This window comes from Haliaeetus albicilla, chromosome 23 (genome assembly GCF_947461875.1).
Source record: "Haliaeetus albicilla chromosome 23, bHalAlb1.1, whole genome shotgun sequence".
Lineage (NCBI taxonomy): Eukaryota > Metazoa > Chordata > Aves > Accipitriformes > Accipitridae > Haliaeetus > Haliaeetus albicilla.
Window position 1 is genome coordinate 15,141,432 of NC_091505.1, and position 16,964 is coordinate 15,158,395.

The window sequence follows — 16,964 nt, forward strand, 5'->3', positions numbered from 1 at the left end:
AGCCCCGGCAGGGCAGCCCCGCACCCCGGGTCCCCCCGCACGCCCGGCCCCCGCACCTCCTTTTGCTTGGGGTCCTGCGGGTAGACGTCAGGCGGGCCGAGGCGCGGGCGCTTGAGCGGGCGGTGCTCGTAGCTGAGGACGCCGAAGGCCGCCATCCCAGGCCGGCCGGCGGCTAGAGGCGGCCGGGCCACAACAAGCACCCGCGGGGCCGACCGCGCCTGCGCCCTGCGCCCTGGACGGGGCCGCCCGAGCGCCGCCGGAGAGGCCCGAGCGTCGCTGTCACGGGCGCCGCCGAGGGGAGCCGGAGCGTCCCGAAGCGGGGCCGAGGAAGGACGAAGAGTCCCGAGCGCCGGCGGGGAAGGCCCGAGCCTGAGCCGAGCGGAGGCGGAAACTGTCGAAGATGGACGGGGCGGCCCGAGGGGCGCGCGGCGCCCCCTAGCGGAGGCCGGGCTGAGGTCACGTGTCGCCCACCGCGGTTACCTTCGTCATCACCCCCAGGACCGCCCCGCAGCTCACCGCCTCCGGCTGCCCCCGCTGCCCGGGACACCGGCGCCGTTGGCCTCACGGCCACCGTCCCCCGACCACACCCCTATCGCTGCGCCCACGGCCGTCCCCCCGTCGCTGCCCCCATCACTGGCACCACCACTAGCCCTCACGACCACCTCCTGTAACTGCCCCCACGAGCCCCTTTGTGACGTCTCCCTGCAGCTGCCCCCCGGGACTGCCCCAGTGCCTCCCAGTTCTGCCCAGTTCTCAGGGACCCAGCCCAGGACACCCGTGATTGGGCTGTGGGTCGGGAAGCCCACACCGGCCCTGCTCCTGGGGGGCAGCCCTGTGGGGGGTGAGCCCTGTGGCATGGTGGGGTGAGCCGTGGGACCACCGCAGGATGAGCTGGGGGGTCCCACTGGGGCAGGCAGTGGGGCCCCGAGGGGTGAGCCGTAGGGCCTGGGCAGGAAGGGTGGCAGGGCCCCAGTGGGATGAGCTGTGGGGCCCTGCTGGGGTGAGCCGCGGGACCCCATTGGAGTGAGCCACGGTCCCTGTTGGAGTTACTCATGGGGCGCCGTGCAGGGTGGGCCCCTTGGTGGCAGGCGGTGCTGTGGGGCAGGAAGCAGCGTGGGTGCGGAAGCCAGCAGCCCTGTGCGGTGGGTGGGCTGTGCGCAGGGGTTGTTCGCATGCGCCCCACGGCTCACCCAGCCATGGTGGTGCCCTGCGCCTTCCTCGTACCCGTCCTCCTTCTCCTCTGCAGGCTGGGCCCCTGCCTTACTGCTGCCCACAGCCCCCCAGGTAAGGGAGCACATGGGCCCCAGGGGGGGCGGGAGGCCATGGTGCCCCATGGGTGGTGGGGTTGGGGGATGTCACTCCCCAGTGATGGTGGGCGACAAGGACAGGATGTGGGGCTGTGTGGGCTGGCGAGCCAGTGGGGCTTGCGCTAGAGACCCCGTGTCCCCCCAGTGCGCCCCAGGACCCCCGGCATCTACATGGCCCCTTGCAGTGGGGCTGCTGGGAGAGCTGGGCTGTGCCGGGGAGCCCTGTTGGATGTCCTTCCTCCTGCCCTAGCGCTGGAGCATCACTGGTACCACTGGCCCCATGGCTACCAGCCCTGCGGCTCTCCTGGTTCCATGGCTCCTGGCCCCATGGCTCTAGTGGCTGCACAGCTCTAGTGGCCACACGGCTCTGCCGGCCCTGGGGCTGCCAGCTCAGCAGGCAGCGCTGCTGGGAGGGACCCTGGCCATGGAAGTCCCCCGTGGCAGGCCAGGGTGGGGGGCGGAGGCAGGATGCGATGCACAGATCCTATTGGCCCTGTGCATCAGCTGGGCAGGACGGCAGCCAGCGGATCTGCACCAGTTGCCCTTTCCATCCCCGTCATGTCAGTGGTGCCGTGCGCAGATGGGGGATGGGGGGCGGGGGACAGGTGTGTTACGGATGCATGCACAACCAAATCCAACAGGTGTTAAAAGTCAGATTTATTCTTCATTAGAAAAGTTAGTTAGAACTCCGGTAATATTTTATAAACCACAAGCTCAACGATGTAAGGGGAATTAGTACTACACAGCCGACTTAAGAATCCTTAAAAGTGATGACTCAAACTGCGCATTATCACTCACCTAAAAGATGAGGGCGCTCTCCCTCGAGGAGTTACCTCGGGCGGTGCCCTGACCCAAGGGGGGGTCCCCAACTGCAGACCCGCTGCTGCAGGGCAGACTGATTCCCACATGCCCTCCAGCTTATACCCTTGTCGAATCTGACCTGTGGTCATTTAATCCCTATTGGCCAAGAAGGTCACCTCAATGTACCTGGCACGTCGCAATTGGTCAGTTCAAATTTCAACCTGCGGCCTCCAGGGTTTGGGGTTTTTTTCCTCTTCTCCCTGCCTGGAGAAGTTTCATTTCCTGCTGGGGGGAGTGTACTGCCAGAAGGTGAGAACGTCTCCTCTTTCCAGCCAGCACCCTTGCCCCAGCCGTCATTTTCCAAGAAAAAATCCACTTCTTGGCTGGCTGTCAGTAAAACACCAGCTTTCTGTGGATACACAGGCCCTCTGTATCCCTGGACTTCCTAAGTCGCTGGGAAGGTGCCCTCCATCTTCACGTGCGGAAACAACTGGAGTACAGCGCCTGTTTGCTCTGTTGCGTTACATTACAAGCCCAGCTCTGGCTTTCTCCTGCCACTACAGTGCTGGCTGATGGGTTTAGACCTCGGAAGGGACCAGGTGCCCCATTGCCTCATTTTTAGGGGGAAAAAAAAACATTTTCTGGGAGCCTCCAGGACAGCTCTTAGCCACCAGCAGCTGGTTTGGCACTTGCAAGGGGTCTGCGAGGCATCTCAGTCCATTGGAGGAGCTTGTCCCGCAGCGAGCCGTGCCTGTGGCCTCCAGACTGGACTGCGGTGTGATAACTGGCGTGGGGACCAGCACCAACCTGGTGGCCCTGCAGCCCCCAGCCAGCACAGGATGTGGCCTCTGGCTGCGTGGGCAGGACTGGGGCTGCGACAGCGCAGCGGAAGGAGGGGGCAGAGGAGCTGGCGTGGGTGCCTGGAGCAGCTGCTTGGCCTCCCGGGGCTCAGCCATGTTTTCTGCAGAGATCAAACTTCTGAGGCTTAGCCCCTGGCCCTATGGTGAAGGGGCTCCAATGGGAAGCACAGCCCATCACAGCCCCCATCACCCAGGTGCAGAGACACATGAGCACCTGCAAGCACCCAAAAGGGTAACAGTGAGGTGAATTTAGCCAGGATGGAGACATCAGGCACAAATCCTGGAAAAAACACAATTTTCTCATGGGACAAGCAAAATGGGTTGGCAGGGAGGGGTTTCTGGCCTGTCCCACAGTGCCAGGGGCTGCAAACTGCGGCCATGGGGTGACTAAGGGGAGCAGATGGAGGAATTGAGGTGAAACAGGACATCTGGAGCAAGACGAACCAATGGCACAGATGCGGGAGGGGCAGCTGCTTGGCTAGCAGCCCAGGCATCACCGACACAGCATATGTGAACAGGATGGTGGGGGCCCGGCATTGCAGGCAGGCTGCACCGCAGCTCCACTGAGAAGAGCTGGGCTTGTTTGGCTCACACAGAGGAAGGCTGATGGGTATGTGCAGGGACCCCAGCATGTTCCATGTCTCGCTGGTGCAGCCCTGTGCCCTGGCACAGCTGCCCACCACCACAGTGCCCAGTGGTGTCTGTCCTTTGCAGGGGTGGAGTGTGTTGTCTTCAACGAGGAGTACATGACCTGCATGTGGGGGAGCAGAGAGACGCTCATGGCCAACTACTCCCTCTACTACTGGTAGGTGCCCCTGCCCCATGGCCACCCCCACAGCAGGGGTGTCCAGTGGTGGGTCCCTGCGCAGGGGGCTACTGCCAGCATTTCTGGTCCCAGTACCAGCCTGCTCCTCTTCCCAAAGCCCAGGGTGGGGGAGGCTCTGTCTCCAGGGCAAGCGGGATGGGATATGCTGGGGACAGGGGTCCTGGGGAGGGCTGGGGCATGTGGGGTCTTCGGAAGCCCTGGTAACCTGCTGTGGCACAGGTATGAGAACAGGTCCCCTGTGGTGGAGTGCAAGCACTACCTGCAGGACCGCGGCATCAGTGTCGGCTGCCACTTCAACCAGAGCGAGATCATCCAGTTCCAGCCTTTCCATGTCCTTGTCAATGCCAGCCTTGGTGGCAGGACACTGGAGATCCCCAGCAAGCGCATGGAGCTGCAGGACCTGGGTATGGAGTGGTGGGGGGCACCCACTGTCCTCTGTGGGGCTGCTGTGGGGCAGGAGCAGGGCTGTGGGTCCCCAGGGCTGCCCCATCATGTCCTGGCTGGTGGCAGGGCCACCGGGGCATGGGGACGGCACTCACCGGCCATCACCTGTGCCTTGCAGTGAAACCGGAGGCACCTGTCAACCTAACCATCCGCAACATGAGCAACAACCAGCTGCAGCTGACCTGGACCTCCCCGTACCCCAGACCCCAGTGCCTGGAGCACGCCATCAAGTACAAGAGCAACAAGGACACCAGCTGGACGGTGAGAGCCCCCTGGATGCGGCACCCTCATGATTGTGCCCAGGGATGAGCTGTGCACCAGCCTCCACAACAGTGCTGGCCCTCATCACATGGCCCATGTCTCTCCACAGGAGCACCAGGTGAAAGGAGATGTCTTCTCCTTCCCCAGTGTAGACTATGAGAAGTACTACACCTTCTATGTGCGCAGCAAGATCAACAGCTACTGCGGCACCACCCAGCTCTGGAGTGAGTGGAGTGTGCCTGTGGTCTGGGGCAGCAACTCCACCAGTAAGGGTAGGTCATGGGGGCTGTGGCGGGCTGGGCTGGGCTGGGGCATGGTGGTGCTCAGCAGGCAAGGGATGGCCAAGCAAGTGGAAAACTGGCCCAAGGCAGCAGCTGTAGGTGTGAGACCTGTCCGGGTGCCTGGGGCACAGGCAACAGCATTGGCCCCTGTGTTCTTTGCACTTCTGGAAGACAAAGACCCTGTGCTAGTAGGACCTGCTAACATTTGCCGGGGTTTCTTAGCCCTGGAGGGCTGCTCTGGCATGGCCAGTCCAGGACGGGGTCACCAGTCTGTTGTGGTGACAGCATGGCAGGGCTTGGGGATGGGCCCCTTCTCCATCCTCCACTCCCAGCTGAGCCCTGCCAGGGATGATGCCAAGCTCCCATGGCCACCCACAAAGGGCCACCGGTGTGCCCAGCTCACTGTTGTGGTGGTGTGCTGGCTGGGGATCCATGTCACCCCGGATCTTTCCAGGCACGGCAGAGGAGCCGCTGCACTGGTTCTGGATCCACACGGTCTTGATCCCCATTGTCTCTTGCCTGCTCTTGCTGGTCCTTGTTGTCCTGCTGGTGCGCATGGAAAGGTGAGCGGGGGGGGGGGCTGGTGGGGGGCAGCAGCACTGGAGCCTTTCCCATCTGACACATCTCTCCTGTGCAGGGTGTGGGTCATCCTCATGCCCCGAATCCCCAACCCCAGCAAGAACTTTGACGACCTCTTCATCACCCACAAGGGCAACTTCCAGGTAAGGTGGCGGCGGGCAGCCCTGCCCTGGGCTCAACCCCTGCTCTGTGGGGTTAGGGCTTGGCTGGGTGGTGGCTTCTCTCACCCCGCTCTGCTCCCCGAAGGAATGGGCCGGAGTCCCCAAAGATGTCATGGAGAGCTTCAAGCCCAACTACAGCGAGAACATCTGCTATGTGAGCGAGCTGCCCCCCAAGGACAGCTACGAGCCCCTGTGGGAGGGCAGCAACCACCCGCCATCGCTGATGCCTGGGGCCCTGGCTGCCCCCCGTGAACACAGCCCCTACAAGAACAGCTACGTGGGAGTGTGATGCACTCCTGCACCCCTGCACGCTTCACACCGCTGCTGCCTGAAACCTTGCTGCCCCACAGGCCTCGCTCCCTGCTCCCACCCTGCCTCTGCCAAATGCCTGGGACCCCCAGCCCTGCTCCCTGCCATGGTCACACTCAGTCCCCCGCAACATGGCAGCTGTACTGCACCACAGGGTGCTGGGTGAGCATGGTGTGCTGGGTGCACTGGGTGGTGCACTGGGTGCACTGCACAGTGTGCTGTGTGCACCAGGTGGTGCAATTGGTGCACTGCACAGTGCCCGGGGTGCAGTGCATAGCACCCTGGGTGCACTATTTGTTGCATGCATGAGATGGATCAGGTAGCACTGGGTGCTGCTCTGGGTGCGTTGCAGCACGCTGGGCACACTGCAGTGTCCCAGCACCTGCCCTGTCCTTGGAGCGTCCAGGAAGGCAGGGTGACATCCATCCTACCACGAGCCCTGCCACATGCAGGATCCCTCTCAGGGTTGCCATGGCAGAGCAGAGCTGTGGGAGGGCGGATGGGCTCCCACACTGCACTCCTGTGGGCCCCCGTGCTGGGCATATTGGAGCTGCTGGGAGCTTGCCAAGGCCCCCTCCTTGCTTTGTGGTTCCCACAAGCACACCCAGGGACTTATCCCAGTGAGGGGGCAGCTGTGACTGAGCAGGCAGGAGCCACTGGCCAACCAATGGGGACACTGGGGCTGAGAAGCGCCAAGGGCCAGAGGGGCCAAGTGTGGGAAAATAACAGAAGATCAGCAAGGAGGATTGTAAACACACTCAAGTGACTTCCATCTGGGGTGTAGAAAAACACATATAGCATACTAATTGTTGTCTATCCTTGCGTGTTTGACAAGTGGAACATCTGTGTTCAGATAACATAGGCCAGTGATAGACTTAGGGGCACCCTATTGAACATGCTTGAGATTCCTGCCCTGCTGTGGGAAAGATCAAAGCACAGTGGTAAACTACGCCTGCGTGAATCCCAGAAAAACAGGCAAAACCAGCAGCTTTGGTGATCCTCTAGCATGGACTGAGCTTCATGGCGCCCGCATTCCCGCTTGTGTGCTTCTGCCTGGGTGCTGCTTGGGGGATACCCCAGTTCACGAGGTAATGAAAATAAATTTGCTCTTTGCATTTCATTCGTGTTTTTGTGGTTATTCTTGTGTCCTGCTTGTGCTAGCTCGCACACCAAGCCACTGTGTCGCCCCCAGCCCTGAGGGCTGCAGCTGCCAGGGCACCAGGTGAGCCCAGCTGTCCGCCTGGGGCCTCGCCACCCCTTTGCCTGCGCCCCGGGGTTTCCCACTGCAGTAAAACTCTGCTGTGCTGGGGGGTCACCTGGGTTCACCCTGCAGGGTTTGGGGGAGGCACCAGCAGAGCGCCGCACCCCACTCACCTCTGACCTCACCAACGCTGTGGGGCAGGGTCCAACCCCACTGTCCCAGCCCCTGGTCCCAGGCTCATGGCAGTGGCACATTCATCCACATCAAGCTGCCAGAGCCACCTGCTGCACTCAGCCACTGCTGCTCTCCCTGCAGATGACCAGAGCCTTCCAGCCAATGCCAGCTGCACCGTCCTGCGGCTGGTCTCCTACGTGAGGATGGTGGGGGTCCCTGACACTGGTGAGCCCTGGCTGCGGGGCTGCAGCTCCCCCGCCCCTTGGCAGCAGCACTGGCACTTCATCTCACCTCTAGTGGGATGCTGCGCAGGCTCCCCGTGGTGTGGCTAGAGCAGTGAGGTGGGGGGGTCCCCAGCTCACTATGGCAGCAGCCCTTGCCCCACCCCAGCTTTTCCAAACATCATCCACCCATGTGACGAGCTGAGCACCCCCAAGCTGCTCTTCCAGGTGACCAGCCTGAGCGAGAGGACCAGCAAGTTCCTCCAGGCGTGTGGCACCTACTATATGTGCAGGGTGGAGTTCGGGGCACCTGGCAGATGTCCAGGCAAGTGGAGCCCCCCAGTCCCTGGGGGTCCTGGCAGTGCACAGGGCAGTGGAGCACAGCGGGCAGGAGTGACAGCAGGGCCATCCCACAGGGACTGAGGAGGAGAACACATGCTGGTCCTTCACACTCCTCCTGGAGCATCCCAGCGCAGCACTCACAGGTGGGCGAGGGGATGGGGAGCAGCCAGGTGGGCAGGCACAGGCATGGGGGCCTGGTGCTGGGGCCGGGGGCTGCCAGACCTGCGCCCCAGAGATGTTGGAGGAGAGGAGGATGCCTGACATGGAGACACTGCCCTCCACGGCACGAGGCCAAGGAGCGATAAGGGGCTGCCAGTGGCCCCCAGGGCAGCCAGTGTGGCCTTGCCCAACTTCACCAAGGCCACCTCTGCCCTAGGGATGGGGCGGCACTGTCGGCCACAGGCCAGCCCTGCCCAGGGACCTTCCCATCCCTGCGGCCTCCAGCACCTTGTGGGCACATGGCTCGTGGCAGGAGCTGCCCGGTCCCCGTGCCCACTGTCCCCACATCATCACCCTTACGGCCTGCCTCCCTGTCCCCACGCCCTGTCACCCTCGTGCCACGTTGCCCTGTCCTCCACCACCCTCAAGCTCCGTCCCCCTGCCCCACCATCCCCGTGACCACATCCTCATGCCCCGTTGTCCCCACGCCCCCCCCCCCCGCCCCCAGCGCCATGCCTCTCCACGCAGGGGAAGGCCCAGGCAGAGCGGGGATGGAGGGGACCCGGCGCAAGGCAGCTTCACCTTCCAGAGCGCGGCCGGGGCCGGGCCAGCAGGACAGGCAGCACTAAGGCTCTATAAAGACTGGAGCCGTCCCCGCCACGCGCTGCCCGGGGCTGCGGCCGCCACCGGGGACGGGCAGGGCCCGGCTGGGACAGACCTCCCGCCCACCCCTGCCCCCCGCCCGGCGCCGCAGCGCCCCCCAGCGGCGGGCAGATCCGGCCCCGCCCCCTGCCGGGGTAGGCGGGGCCTCCGCGCTTGATGAACGGGTAACTTTCCACCCCTGCCCACGTGGTGCACCGGGCTTCCGCCCCCTCACGGCCGATTAGGGGGCGCGGCGCCGGCGGCCTCGCCCCCTCGCGGCGGTGATTGGCGGAAGCGGAGCCGTGGGTACGCCCCCGGCGGCTCGCGCTGCCGCGGTGCCCGGCTCAGCGCTGCCGGCGGTCGGGACGGGGCAGGCAGGACCGGCGCCGGTCACCGGTACTGCGCACGGCACGCCACGGGCTCACCATGATCGTGTGTCCCCAGAGCGTGGAGCACCCCCGAGGAAGCCGGTGCCAGCGGCTGCCGGGGCAGGTAGGTCCCGCTCCGCCGCCACCGGAGCCCGTACCGGTGCACCGGGCTCGGCCCTGCTCGCCGCCCACCGGCCCGGCCCGGCTGCGGCACCAGCAGGCTAAGGCATTCCCGCCGCCCGCGCGCGGGCCGGGCATGGCCGCGCTCTCCCGATGCGGTGGCCGGCGGCCCGGTACCGGTGCCGGTGCGGCGGCGCCGTCCCCGTCCCCTTTGTGCGGGATGCGGGAGGCGCCGTGCCTCCATCACTGCCAATCAAACTTGTTTTTCTCTCTCCGCCTGCACTGCCCGCGCCGCGCACCGGGGGCGCTGCCGCCTCCACCCGCACAATGGGGCCCCGGTTACCGGCCGCCGGCACCGGGCCCGGCACCGCTGTGGGGACCCCTGCCGCGGGCACTGCACTTCGCCCGTCCCCTCGAGAACCGGGGCGGGGGGCCGGGCGAGAGGTGCCCGCCGCGGTCGCGTCCCCAGCGAGCATCACCGGCGGAGCCACCGGTACCGGCGGAGCCGCGGTCTCACCTCGCGGAGGGATGGAGCCCCGGGGGGCGGCGGTGTTCACACTGCGGAGTCTTGCCCGGCCGGGCGGGGGGCTAGGCGGGGGTCTCCCGGCCCCTCTCCCGCGGCTCCCGGCCCTGCCCGGGCTTGCTCCTGGTCGCAGAGCACAGGACCGGCTGGGCTCCTCCATCCTCCTGCCTGTTTTACATGCAGACTGCTCCCCGGCGATTGGCTGGCCGGGCAGCACCGGGGCATCGTTCCCCCGGCAGCACCTGCCCGAGCAGGGAGGGGGTGAGGTTGGCGGTGGGTACGGGGTCGGGGTGCCTATTGGGATTCAGGGGGCTTGGACCCACGAAAGCTGCCCCGGGGAGGGAGGCAGGTAGGCGATGCTCCCACTGCCCAGGGCTGCGAGTGGGTGCAGGGGAGGGGGAGGAGGGTTATGGCAGGGGAGGAGGAGGAAGGGGGCACTGGGGGCAATGCGAGAGGCTGGGGAGGCAAGGCTGGGGGGGACGTGGCTGGTGGTGCCAGAGGAGAGACCTTGGGCTGAGCTGGTGCGATGGAGAGCAGGCAGGAAAGCCTAGCTGGGGGACGAGGGCTGAGGTGGCAGGCTGCCCTGCACCTTCCTTCATCCTCCGTTTCCAACCCATGTCTGCATGGTCCCTTGCTCCATCATCACCTGGACAAGCAGAGTGAGGAGAGCTGGTGGCCCCGGAGGCTGAGCTGGGGACCACCTTCCCCTGGGGGGAGTGAAAGCTCTGCTGGCTCCTCCACCTCTGCCCACCAGAAGACCAGTGGCTTTAACCCCGTGGGTGTCCTCAGGGCAACTCATTTCCCTGAGCAGAGGGACGTTGTCAGGGACTTTTGCAGGTCAGTTCTGGTTTGCACCTTATCCTGTGGGACAGAGAAGCCGGTGCTCTTCATCCCTCCCCATTTTAATTTGAGTTTTGGGGTTTTTTGGACCCCTTTGGCCAGAGGAAGTGAAGAGGAAGCTCCAAATGGCATCAAGTAAATCTCTTTGACAGCTGAGCACTGGTGTGTTTGTCAGAAGTGCAGGATGGTAGAAAATAGCCAGAGCTGCTTCCTGCACTGCCTCTGCGGGTGCGACTGCTCTGTGCTGCTGCATGGCTCAGCCCTGCTCTGCCTCCCCTCACCTCGGGGTGCTCTGCTCCACGCCCCACGTTTTTGCTGGTTTGCAGAAGTGCTCCTGGTTTTCTGCCATGCCACTGTGGTTGCTGTGCGCTGGTCACCAGCCTTCAGGTGACTGCACCGGAGAGACGGGTGGGAGGAAGATGGTGGTGGTGTCAGCAGGGCCAGTTGCTCCCAGGGAAGATTTTGGTTCAAGCCCGGGATGAGAGGCGCACCCTCTGCGCCTGAGGGTGCTGCCTGGGCTCCCACGCGCAAGCGGGAGCTGTGACTTTCTGTGTGAGAAGGTAAGCGCCTGCTGCACCTGTGCCTTGGCGCAGGCAGGCTGCGGGTACAGACCCCGCTGTCGGGTGGGAGGTGTGGCAACAGGGCCATTGGGGCGCAGCAGCTGCCCAGGCACCTTTTGCCCATCCCTGCCCTCTGCTCCCACCACCCTCTCAGGAGAGACTGGGATGGTGCGGCTCGGGGCTGTGCTCAGCTGGGGTACCACTGCAGGGCTGGGGTGGGCACTGCTGGGGGTGTATGGACCCCCTACCCAAGTTGCCTATCTGTGTTTCACTGGTGGATGCACCCAGTGCCAGCTGTGCCATGCACCCATGTGCTGTGGGACCTGCACCCATGCTGTCTCACTCTGTGTGCTCCCAACTGCATGGTGGGTGCTAGGACACCGCTTGCCCCTTGGCTTGCCGGGGCAGGAGCCCGGGAGCAGCTTGGCTGGCTCCACAGGTCTCCCCCCATCCTAGTGCTGGGCAGGAGGGCTTGGTGCTGGCGGTGTGGGGGGCCTGGTGGTAAGGCTGATGGACTGCTCTGTTCTGGGAGGTATTTCATCTGTCATGTTTCTCCTGCTCCAGCCTTGCATTTGCCTCTAAGGCTGCAAGGAAACATCACTCGTAGTTTGCCCTTTACTTCTGCTCACCAGGCAATGCCCTCTCCCAGACAGAGACCAACCTGTGCTTCCTGCAGCCTGTCCTCCCACTAGCAGTGACCCCACTGAGCAGTGCTCTGCCTAGCTCCCTGACCCGAGCACAAGCTCTCTCCAGTGGCTTCTGACCTGTTGGTGTCCCTCTGGGAGCACCAAGCCAGGAGAGGGGATCCCAGCCACTCGCAGAGCCTGGGCTTGGCTGGGGTGGGCTGCTGCAGCGAGGGCTGCTCCAGGGAGAGCTAAGCAGACCGTGTTCCCTGCAGGTAGTGAAGATGTCCAGCAGCGACCCTGAGCGCCCCCACTTCCTCTTTGTGAAGGTGCTGGCCAGCCGGGGGCGGCTGGAGGCGGTGACCCAGCAGATGGGCTACCACCCGCAGTACCTCGACAGCTTCCTCAAGATGCAGCACTACCTGATGCACATGGACGGCCCGCTGCCCTTCGACTGCCGGCACTACATTGCCATCATGGTGAGCCCTGCTGGGAGCTGCCGGAGGGGACGGGGTGCTCTGCTCAGCCCTGTGAGGCTCCCTGCTCTCCCTCCACCAGACAGCCTGTGCCGCAGGCTTCTCTGCAGAGGCCAAAATCATGATGTCCTGGAGGTTGGGTGGAGAGGTGGGCTCGGGGTCCCAGGACGCCTGTCCCACCAGCACAGTGCGGGGATGCTGATGTGCTGCTCTTGCAGGCAGCTGCCCGGCACCAGTGCCGGTACCTGGTCAATCTGCACGTGCTGCAGTTCCTGCGGGCAGGGGGTGATCCTCAGTGGCTGCGTGGGCTTGACTTCATCCCCCCCAAACTCCGCAACCTTAATGAGATCAACAAGATCCTGGCACACCGACCATGGCTCATCACCAAGGAGCACATTGAGGTATATCAGCCAAGGACCAGGGTGGTGATGGGGACAGCAGCATCCCCAGGGGGTGCCGGCACCCTGACTGTGTCACATCGCTGGTCTATCTGTGTCCTGCAGAAGCTGCTGAAAATCAGCGAGTGGAGCTGGTCACTGGCAGAGCTGGTGCATGCCGTTGTCCTCCTGGCACACTGCCACGCACTTGCCAGCTTTGTCTTTGGCTGTGGCTGCGAGCAGGATGACGGGCTGGGGGGCCGAGGCTCACTGAAGCCCTTGTCACCTGGAAACCAGTGCTTCTGCGAAGTCGCCACTGGCAACGGCTGCAGTCAGGAGCTGCTGCGCATCAACCGCAAGCGGGTGAGCCCCCGAGGGTGGGTCCATGGGGGGACAGGGGCACGGCCAGGAGCACTGCCCTCACCCCTGAGCCTGTGTCTGTGCAGTCTCTGGACTCCTGCATGGAGCTGGATTCCCTCCGGGAACGCATGCAGCGGATCCACGTGGAGACCGAGGGCAGGGAGGAGACGAGACTGCTGCAGCAGGACCGAGAGGAAGGTGAGGGGCAGGGAGCAGAGGTGGGCATGCAGGATGGGAGTTCATATGGCATATCTGGGTCTTGCTCCCCCATGTCTATACTTATATTTTCTGTGATGTACGGTTTGGAGACGCGCTCCTGGGATGCTGGTGGCAGGGGAGGAAGGCAGTGGCACTTCCCAAAGAGGCCCAGCAAAGCCCGGCTTTCAACGCCTGCTGCAGCTGGGAACAGGGCAGCTGAGCATTGCTCTGACCTGTCTGCAGGGCTTTCCCCTCTTGCAGATACTGACGGGGAAGTCACCGGTGCCACCAATCTTGCATGCTACATGCAGGACCCTGACTTTGGATACCAGGACTTTGCCCGGCGTGACGACGATCAGACGCAGGTATTCAGAGTCCAGGTGAGGTTCCTGCTCTCTCAGCAGGCGGCAGCCTGGGCTGCTGCCTCCCCTCTCCCCTCTCCCCTCTCCCCTCCCCTCGTGGGGAGCAGGTGGTTGTGGGGGTGCCCATGCAGCCCGGATCTGGTGCAGCTGCTTTTGCAAAATACCTGAGTAGGGAAATTCAGCTCTTGAGAGGGAACCTGCCCCACTAGGGTTGGGGAGAGGGAGCTAACCACTGACTTCTGTCCCCAAGGGCTGCTGATTTCTTCACATTCTTCACAAAGGCAAGGGTCAAAAGCTGTGTGATGAGGGATGTAGTTTGTGGCAGAGCTGCCCCCAGAGCAAACCTATTGAATTCTGCTGCGTCCCAAGGTCTCCAGCCCTTCATCCTGGGAATATTCCCCAGGGTCCTTTTTGTGGTTGTGAAAGCCTCTTGCTGTGCTCAACAGGATTACTCCTGGGAAGACCATGGCTTCTCGTTGGTCAACCGGCTCTACTCTGACATCGGGCATCTCCTGGATGAGAAGTTTCGGATGGTTGATGGTCTGCAAAGCAGTGCCATGGCCAAGCGGCAGGGCTGTGAACCCTCTGTCTTCAAGCGGGGCATCTGGAACTACATCCACTGCATGTTTGGCATTAGGTAGGGAAACCAATCTCATGGTCCAGGGGAGAAAACTGAGCTGACCCAGGCAGGAGGAGGGTAGGGCACTCAGGCTGTCTTACAGATGGGCTTGGAAAAGGGACAAGTGAATTGCCTGCCTGGTTGTTGGGCCAGGCAGGGAAGAGGTGCTCAGCTTCTCTGGGCAGGGCAGGGTGCTTTGGGGACAGGGCTTCAGTGCCTGGTGGCTGCTGCTGTGTGTCCCCCTGCCCGGCAGCTGTGCTGTGCCCCAGGCAGACTACAGATGAGTTGCTCCATAGGGACACGGTGCTGGCTGTGACTCGCCCCTGTGCTCCCTTGCAGGTACGATGACTACGACTATGCAGAAGTGAATCAGCTCCTGGAGCGAATGCTCAAAGTTTACATTAAAACTGTAACCTGCTACCCAGAGAAGACAAACTCAGAAATGTTTGACAGGTTCTGGAAGCAGTTCAAGCACAGTGAAAAGGTGGGACAGCCAGCCCCTGGCTCTGACCAGCTGCAGTGGGGCTGTGAGTGAGCAGGGGCTGCAGGCTGGGGTGCTTCGGGGGATATACAGGAAACCTCTGAGCCACCAAACCAGTCCAAGGCAGGTGGGGGGGAAATGGACACTGGCTGTTTGTAAGGAGTTGGGCTTAGCGTGGCATGGGGCTGCCTGTAGTGTGATGAGCACAGAGGCCACTGGCAGCATGGGGATCTCCAAGGCCATTACCCCATCGGTGAATGCCTCCAGGTGAGCCCTTGCTCCAGCTGTAACTCACTGGAGCAGCTGCTATAGGTAGCAGGGACTGTGCCAGCACCAGCCCGGCATGCTAATGCCAAGTGTGCTGGGCTCTGGGAGGCCACCACAGCCTGCAGGACTGGGAGAAGGGGGAAAGGGCAGCTGCCTGTGCTGGAAAAATTGGTGGCATTTTGTCCCATGCCAAAAGACTCACTAGCCTGGGTCGCTGCTTGCTTGCACCACTGCTCACAGCACACTGTGGCTGCCTGAACCTCTCTTGCTTCTCCCTTAGGTCCATGTGAACCTGCTCATCCTGGAAGCCCGAATGCAGGCAGAGCTGCTGTACGCATTGCAAGCCATCACCCAGTACATGATCTCCTAAATGGTGGGGAGCTGTGCTGCGGCAGGGCCGGGCAGCATCTTCTCTCCCTGGACTCCTGCGTGACCCATCATGCTGGGATGGATGGCAAGGGATTACTCAATTTAGTTTACTTGACTGTCTTGGGTTTTGGGTTCCCCCCCCGCCTTTGTGGGGCTGGCTGAGTGGCCCCGTTACGTGCAATTACCAAACTGTGAGGCAAGTCCGTGCTGCTGAGATGTCGGTGTGATGCTGGAGACTTGAACATGTCCAAGGAGGACTGCCAAAGACATGGGGGGAGAGGGAGGTGGGAGGGGACTGGGGCCAGTTTAGAGGGATGTTCCCTCACAAGCAGAAGCTCCTTGCCCAGACACTGTGGGAGCCTCGGTCACCGCAACAAGGGCAGAGGGGCGAGCTGGCTTCTTTCCCTGTGCTGCAGTGGCCGCCCTGCTTGCAAGCCACCCTTCGGTGTCTGGCCTCGTTGGGGTGATGCATCTCGCTTGGGAACAGCACGGGCAGCTTGTGGGTGTGTTGCAGCATCCCGAGTTGCATGGTCAGGCAGGGAGGAGTGCTGGCTCCAAGTGAGGGCCCTTCCCCAGCCTGGGATGGGAAGGGGATGCGCTTTCTGCCTACGCGTCCTGCCCTTTAGGTCTATGTGCCAAACCCCTCTGGGATGGACAAGTGATGACCGAGGTGAAGTCCAAACTGTGAAGCTCTTGCTGGCAGGGTGCCCTAGGGCTCTGCCTTCTCTGACGGCGGGGTGAGAAGGTCTGTGACAGTGTTCAGGCTCTGGAGATTTCTGCAGAACACTTTGGGCAGTCCTCGGGGAGCTTGCTCCAAAGCCCCTCCTCTGCCTCCCATCAGCAGAGGGGCAGGAGGAACAAGGAAGGCTTTCTGACTTAATGTGGCTTGTATTTTCTTACCACCGTGAGAGGGCCAGTCACTTGCTGCTTAACAGCATGGTGGAGGAGCCTGTGGTCAGCACAGGTGAGCTACAGGAAGCTTCTCCTTGAACCTGGGCTGGGGAGACTCCCTGGGCTGTCCCCATTTGAGCAGAGGCAGCCCATACACCAGCCTTGCCCTCTGCCCCATGGGCAGGAGCATGTGCCACTGCTCCCCCCTGTCCCAGGGCTGCTCCCTGCCTGTGCTGCAGCCCCTGGCTGGGGAGGTATGAGGGATCCAGTGCAGGCTCTGGAGAGCAGCCATGAAAGGGGAATGAGGCCACCTGTGATAAGTGGGAGCCTGAAGCAAGGGCAGCTGTCAAGTCAGCCCAGTGCACGCTGCTTCAGTCGACCTGTTTACTGCATAAATGTACAGGGAGAAAACCTTGTGTATGGAAGCTACAGAAAAAGCCTATTTTTGCTATAAATATATTATGTTTGACATGGATGTGTGCTTTATTTCTGCCAGATGTTGGAAAGGGGATCCAAACTTAGACTGCTGCTCTGAAGGCAGGACAGCAGTGCCTGGCTGACTGCAGCCCCGAGATGGCTCCAGCTCCAGGAACTCCAATGTTCCCAGCCACGATGGGGTCCTGTGCTGACAGCTCTGGTCCAGGGCCAGCAGCTGTTCACTGGGGCTAGACCCGTCCTGTTCAGCTCAGCTATGTCCTCTTCCCATGCTCAGATGAACAACTCCTGCAGCATTGCATGTTCAACAGGAAAAGAGGGAAGGTTTTCAAGGGGCTGCAGTGCTCTGGCAAGTAGGAGGCTGCTGGAGGAAGGAGCTGGCTTCTCCCTTGCCAGGTACCTGGCCATAGGAGGGTGAGGTGTGGGTGCTGCTTCTGCAGCTGAGGAAGAAGCATTTTGCTTGCACTCACAAGCAGGTGCTCGGTGAGCAAGGCCAGAAACCAGGACCAGCTCTTTCCCCAGCTACA

General features: G+C 62.6%; 4 protein-coding genes across 23 annotated transcripts in view; 3 read left to right on the forward strand and 1 right to left on the reverse strand.

Moving 5' to 3' along the window:
• Window positions 1-376, reverse strand: part of MED12 (mediator complex subunit 12) — a 37,552-nt gene extending 37,176 nt beyond the window's left edge. For 14 of the 15 annotated variants that reach the window (XM_069811311.1, XM_069811304.1, XM_069811303.1 and 11 more), the window contains exon 1: window positions 57-375. In XM_069811311.1, coding sequence (XP_069667412.1) covers window positions 57-155 — 99 coding nt within the window. In that variant the 5' untranslated portion in view covers window positions 156-375. Of the gene's footprint in view, window positions 1-56 lie in introns of all 15 variants that reach the window. The other variant, XM_069811307.1, reaches the window with a different exon arrangement.
• Window positions 377-668: 292 nt separating this feature from the next.
• Window positions 669-6,949, forward strand: IL2RG (interleukin 2 receptor subunit gamma). 3 transcript variants are annotated; one of them, XM_069811314.1, is made up of 9 exons: window positions 669-850; window positions 1,195-1,284; window positions 3,683-3,773; window positions 4,014-4,198; window positions 4,357-4,499; window positions 4,609-4,771; window positions 5,235-5,343; window positions 5,418-5,502; window positions 5,606-6,949. In XM_069811314.1, the coding sequence occupies exons 2-9, from the start codon at window positions 1,197-1,199 to the stop codon at window positions 5,807-5,809; spliced, it is 1,068 nt and encodes a 355-aa protein (XP_069667415.1). In that variant the 5' UTR covers window positions 669-850; window positions 1,195-1,196; the 3' UTR covers window positions 5,810-6,949. The 3 variants fall into 3 exon arrangements, with proteins under 3 accessions (XP_069667415.1, XP_069667416.1, XP_069667414.1); XM_069811313.1 differs by lacking the exon at window positions 669-850 and having other exon boundaries at window positions 935-1,284; XM_069811315.1 differs by lacking the exons at window positions 669-850; window positions 5,235-5,343 and having other exon boundaries at window positions 933-1,284.
• On the forward strand, window positions 5,961-8,328 carry C23HXorf65 (chromosome 23 CXorf65 homolog). The gene is made up of 4 exons (XM_069811698.1): window positions 5,961-5,991; window positions 7,232-7,429; window positions 7,595-7,738; window positions 7,842-8,328. The coding sequence occupies exons 1-4, from the start codon at window positions 5,961-5,963 to the stop codon at window positions 8,141-8,143; spliced, it is 675 nt and encodes a 224-aa protein (XP_069667799.1). The 3' UTR covers window positions 8,144-8,328.
• A 524-nt stretch (window positions 8,329-8,852) lies between these two features.
• On the forward strand, window positions 8,853-16,477 carry LOC104320659 (sestrin-3). Of its 4 annotated transcripts, none has more exons than XM_069811317.1 (9): window positions 8,853-9,060; window positions 11,878-12,081; window positions 12,297-12,479; window positions 12,582-12,818; window positions 12,902-13,013; window positions 13,257-13,378; window positions 13,822-14,012; window positions 14,334-14,478; window positions 15,023-16,477. In XM_069811317.1, exons 1-9 carry the CDS (start codon window positions 8,995-8,997, stop codon window positions 15,110-15,112), a joined length of 1,350 nt encoding a protein of 449 aa, XP_069667418.1. In that variant the 5' UTR covers window positions 8,853-8,994; the 3' UTR covers window positions 15,113-16,477. The 4 variants fall into 4 exon arrangements, with proteins under 4 accessions (XP_069667418.1, XP_069667420.1, XP_069667417.1 ...); XM_069811319.1 differs by having other exon boundaries at window positions 13,275-13,378; XM_069811316.1 differs by having other exon boundaries at window positions 8,854-9,060; window positions 13,257-13,393.
• The last annotated feature ends 487 nt before the right edge of the window (window positions 16,478-16,964 follow it).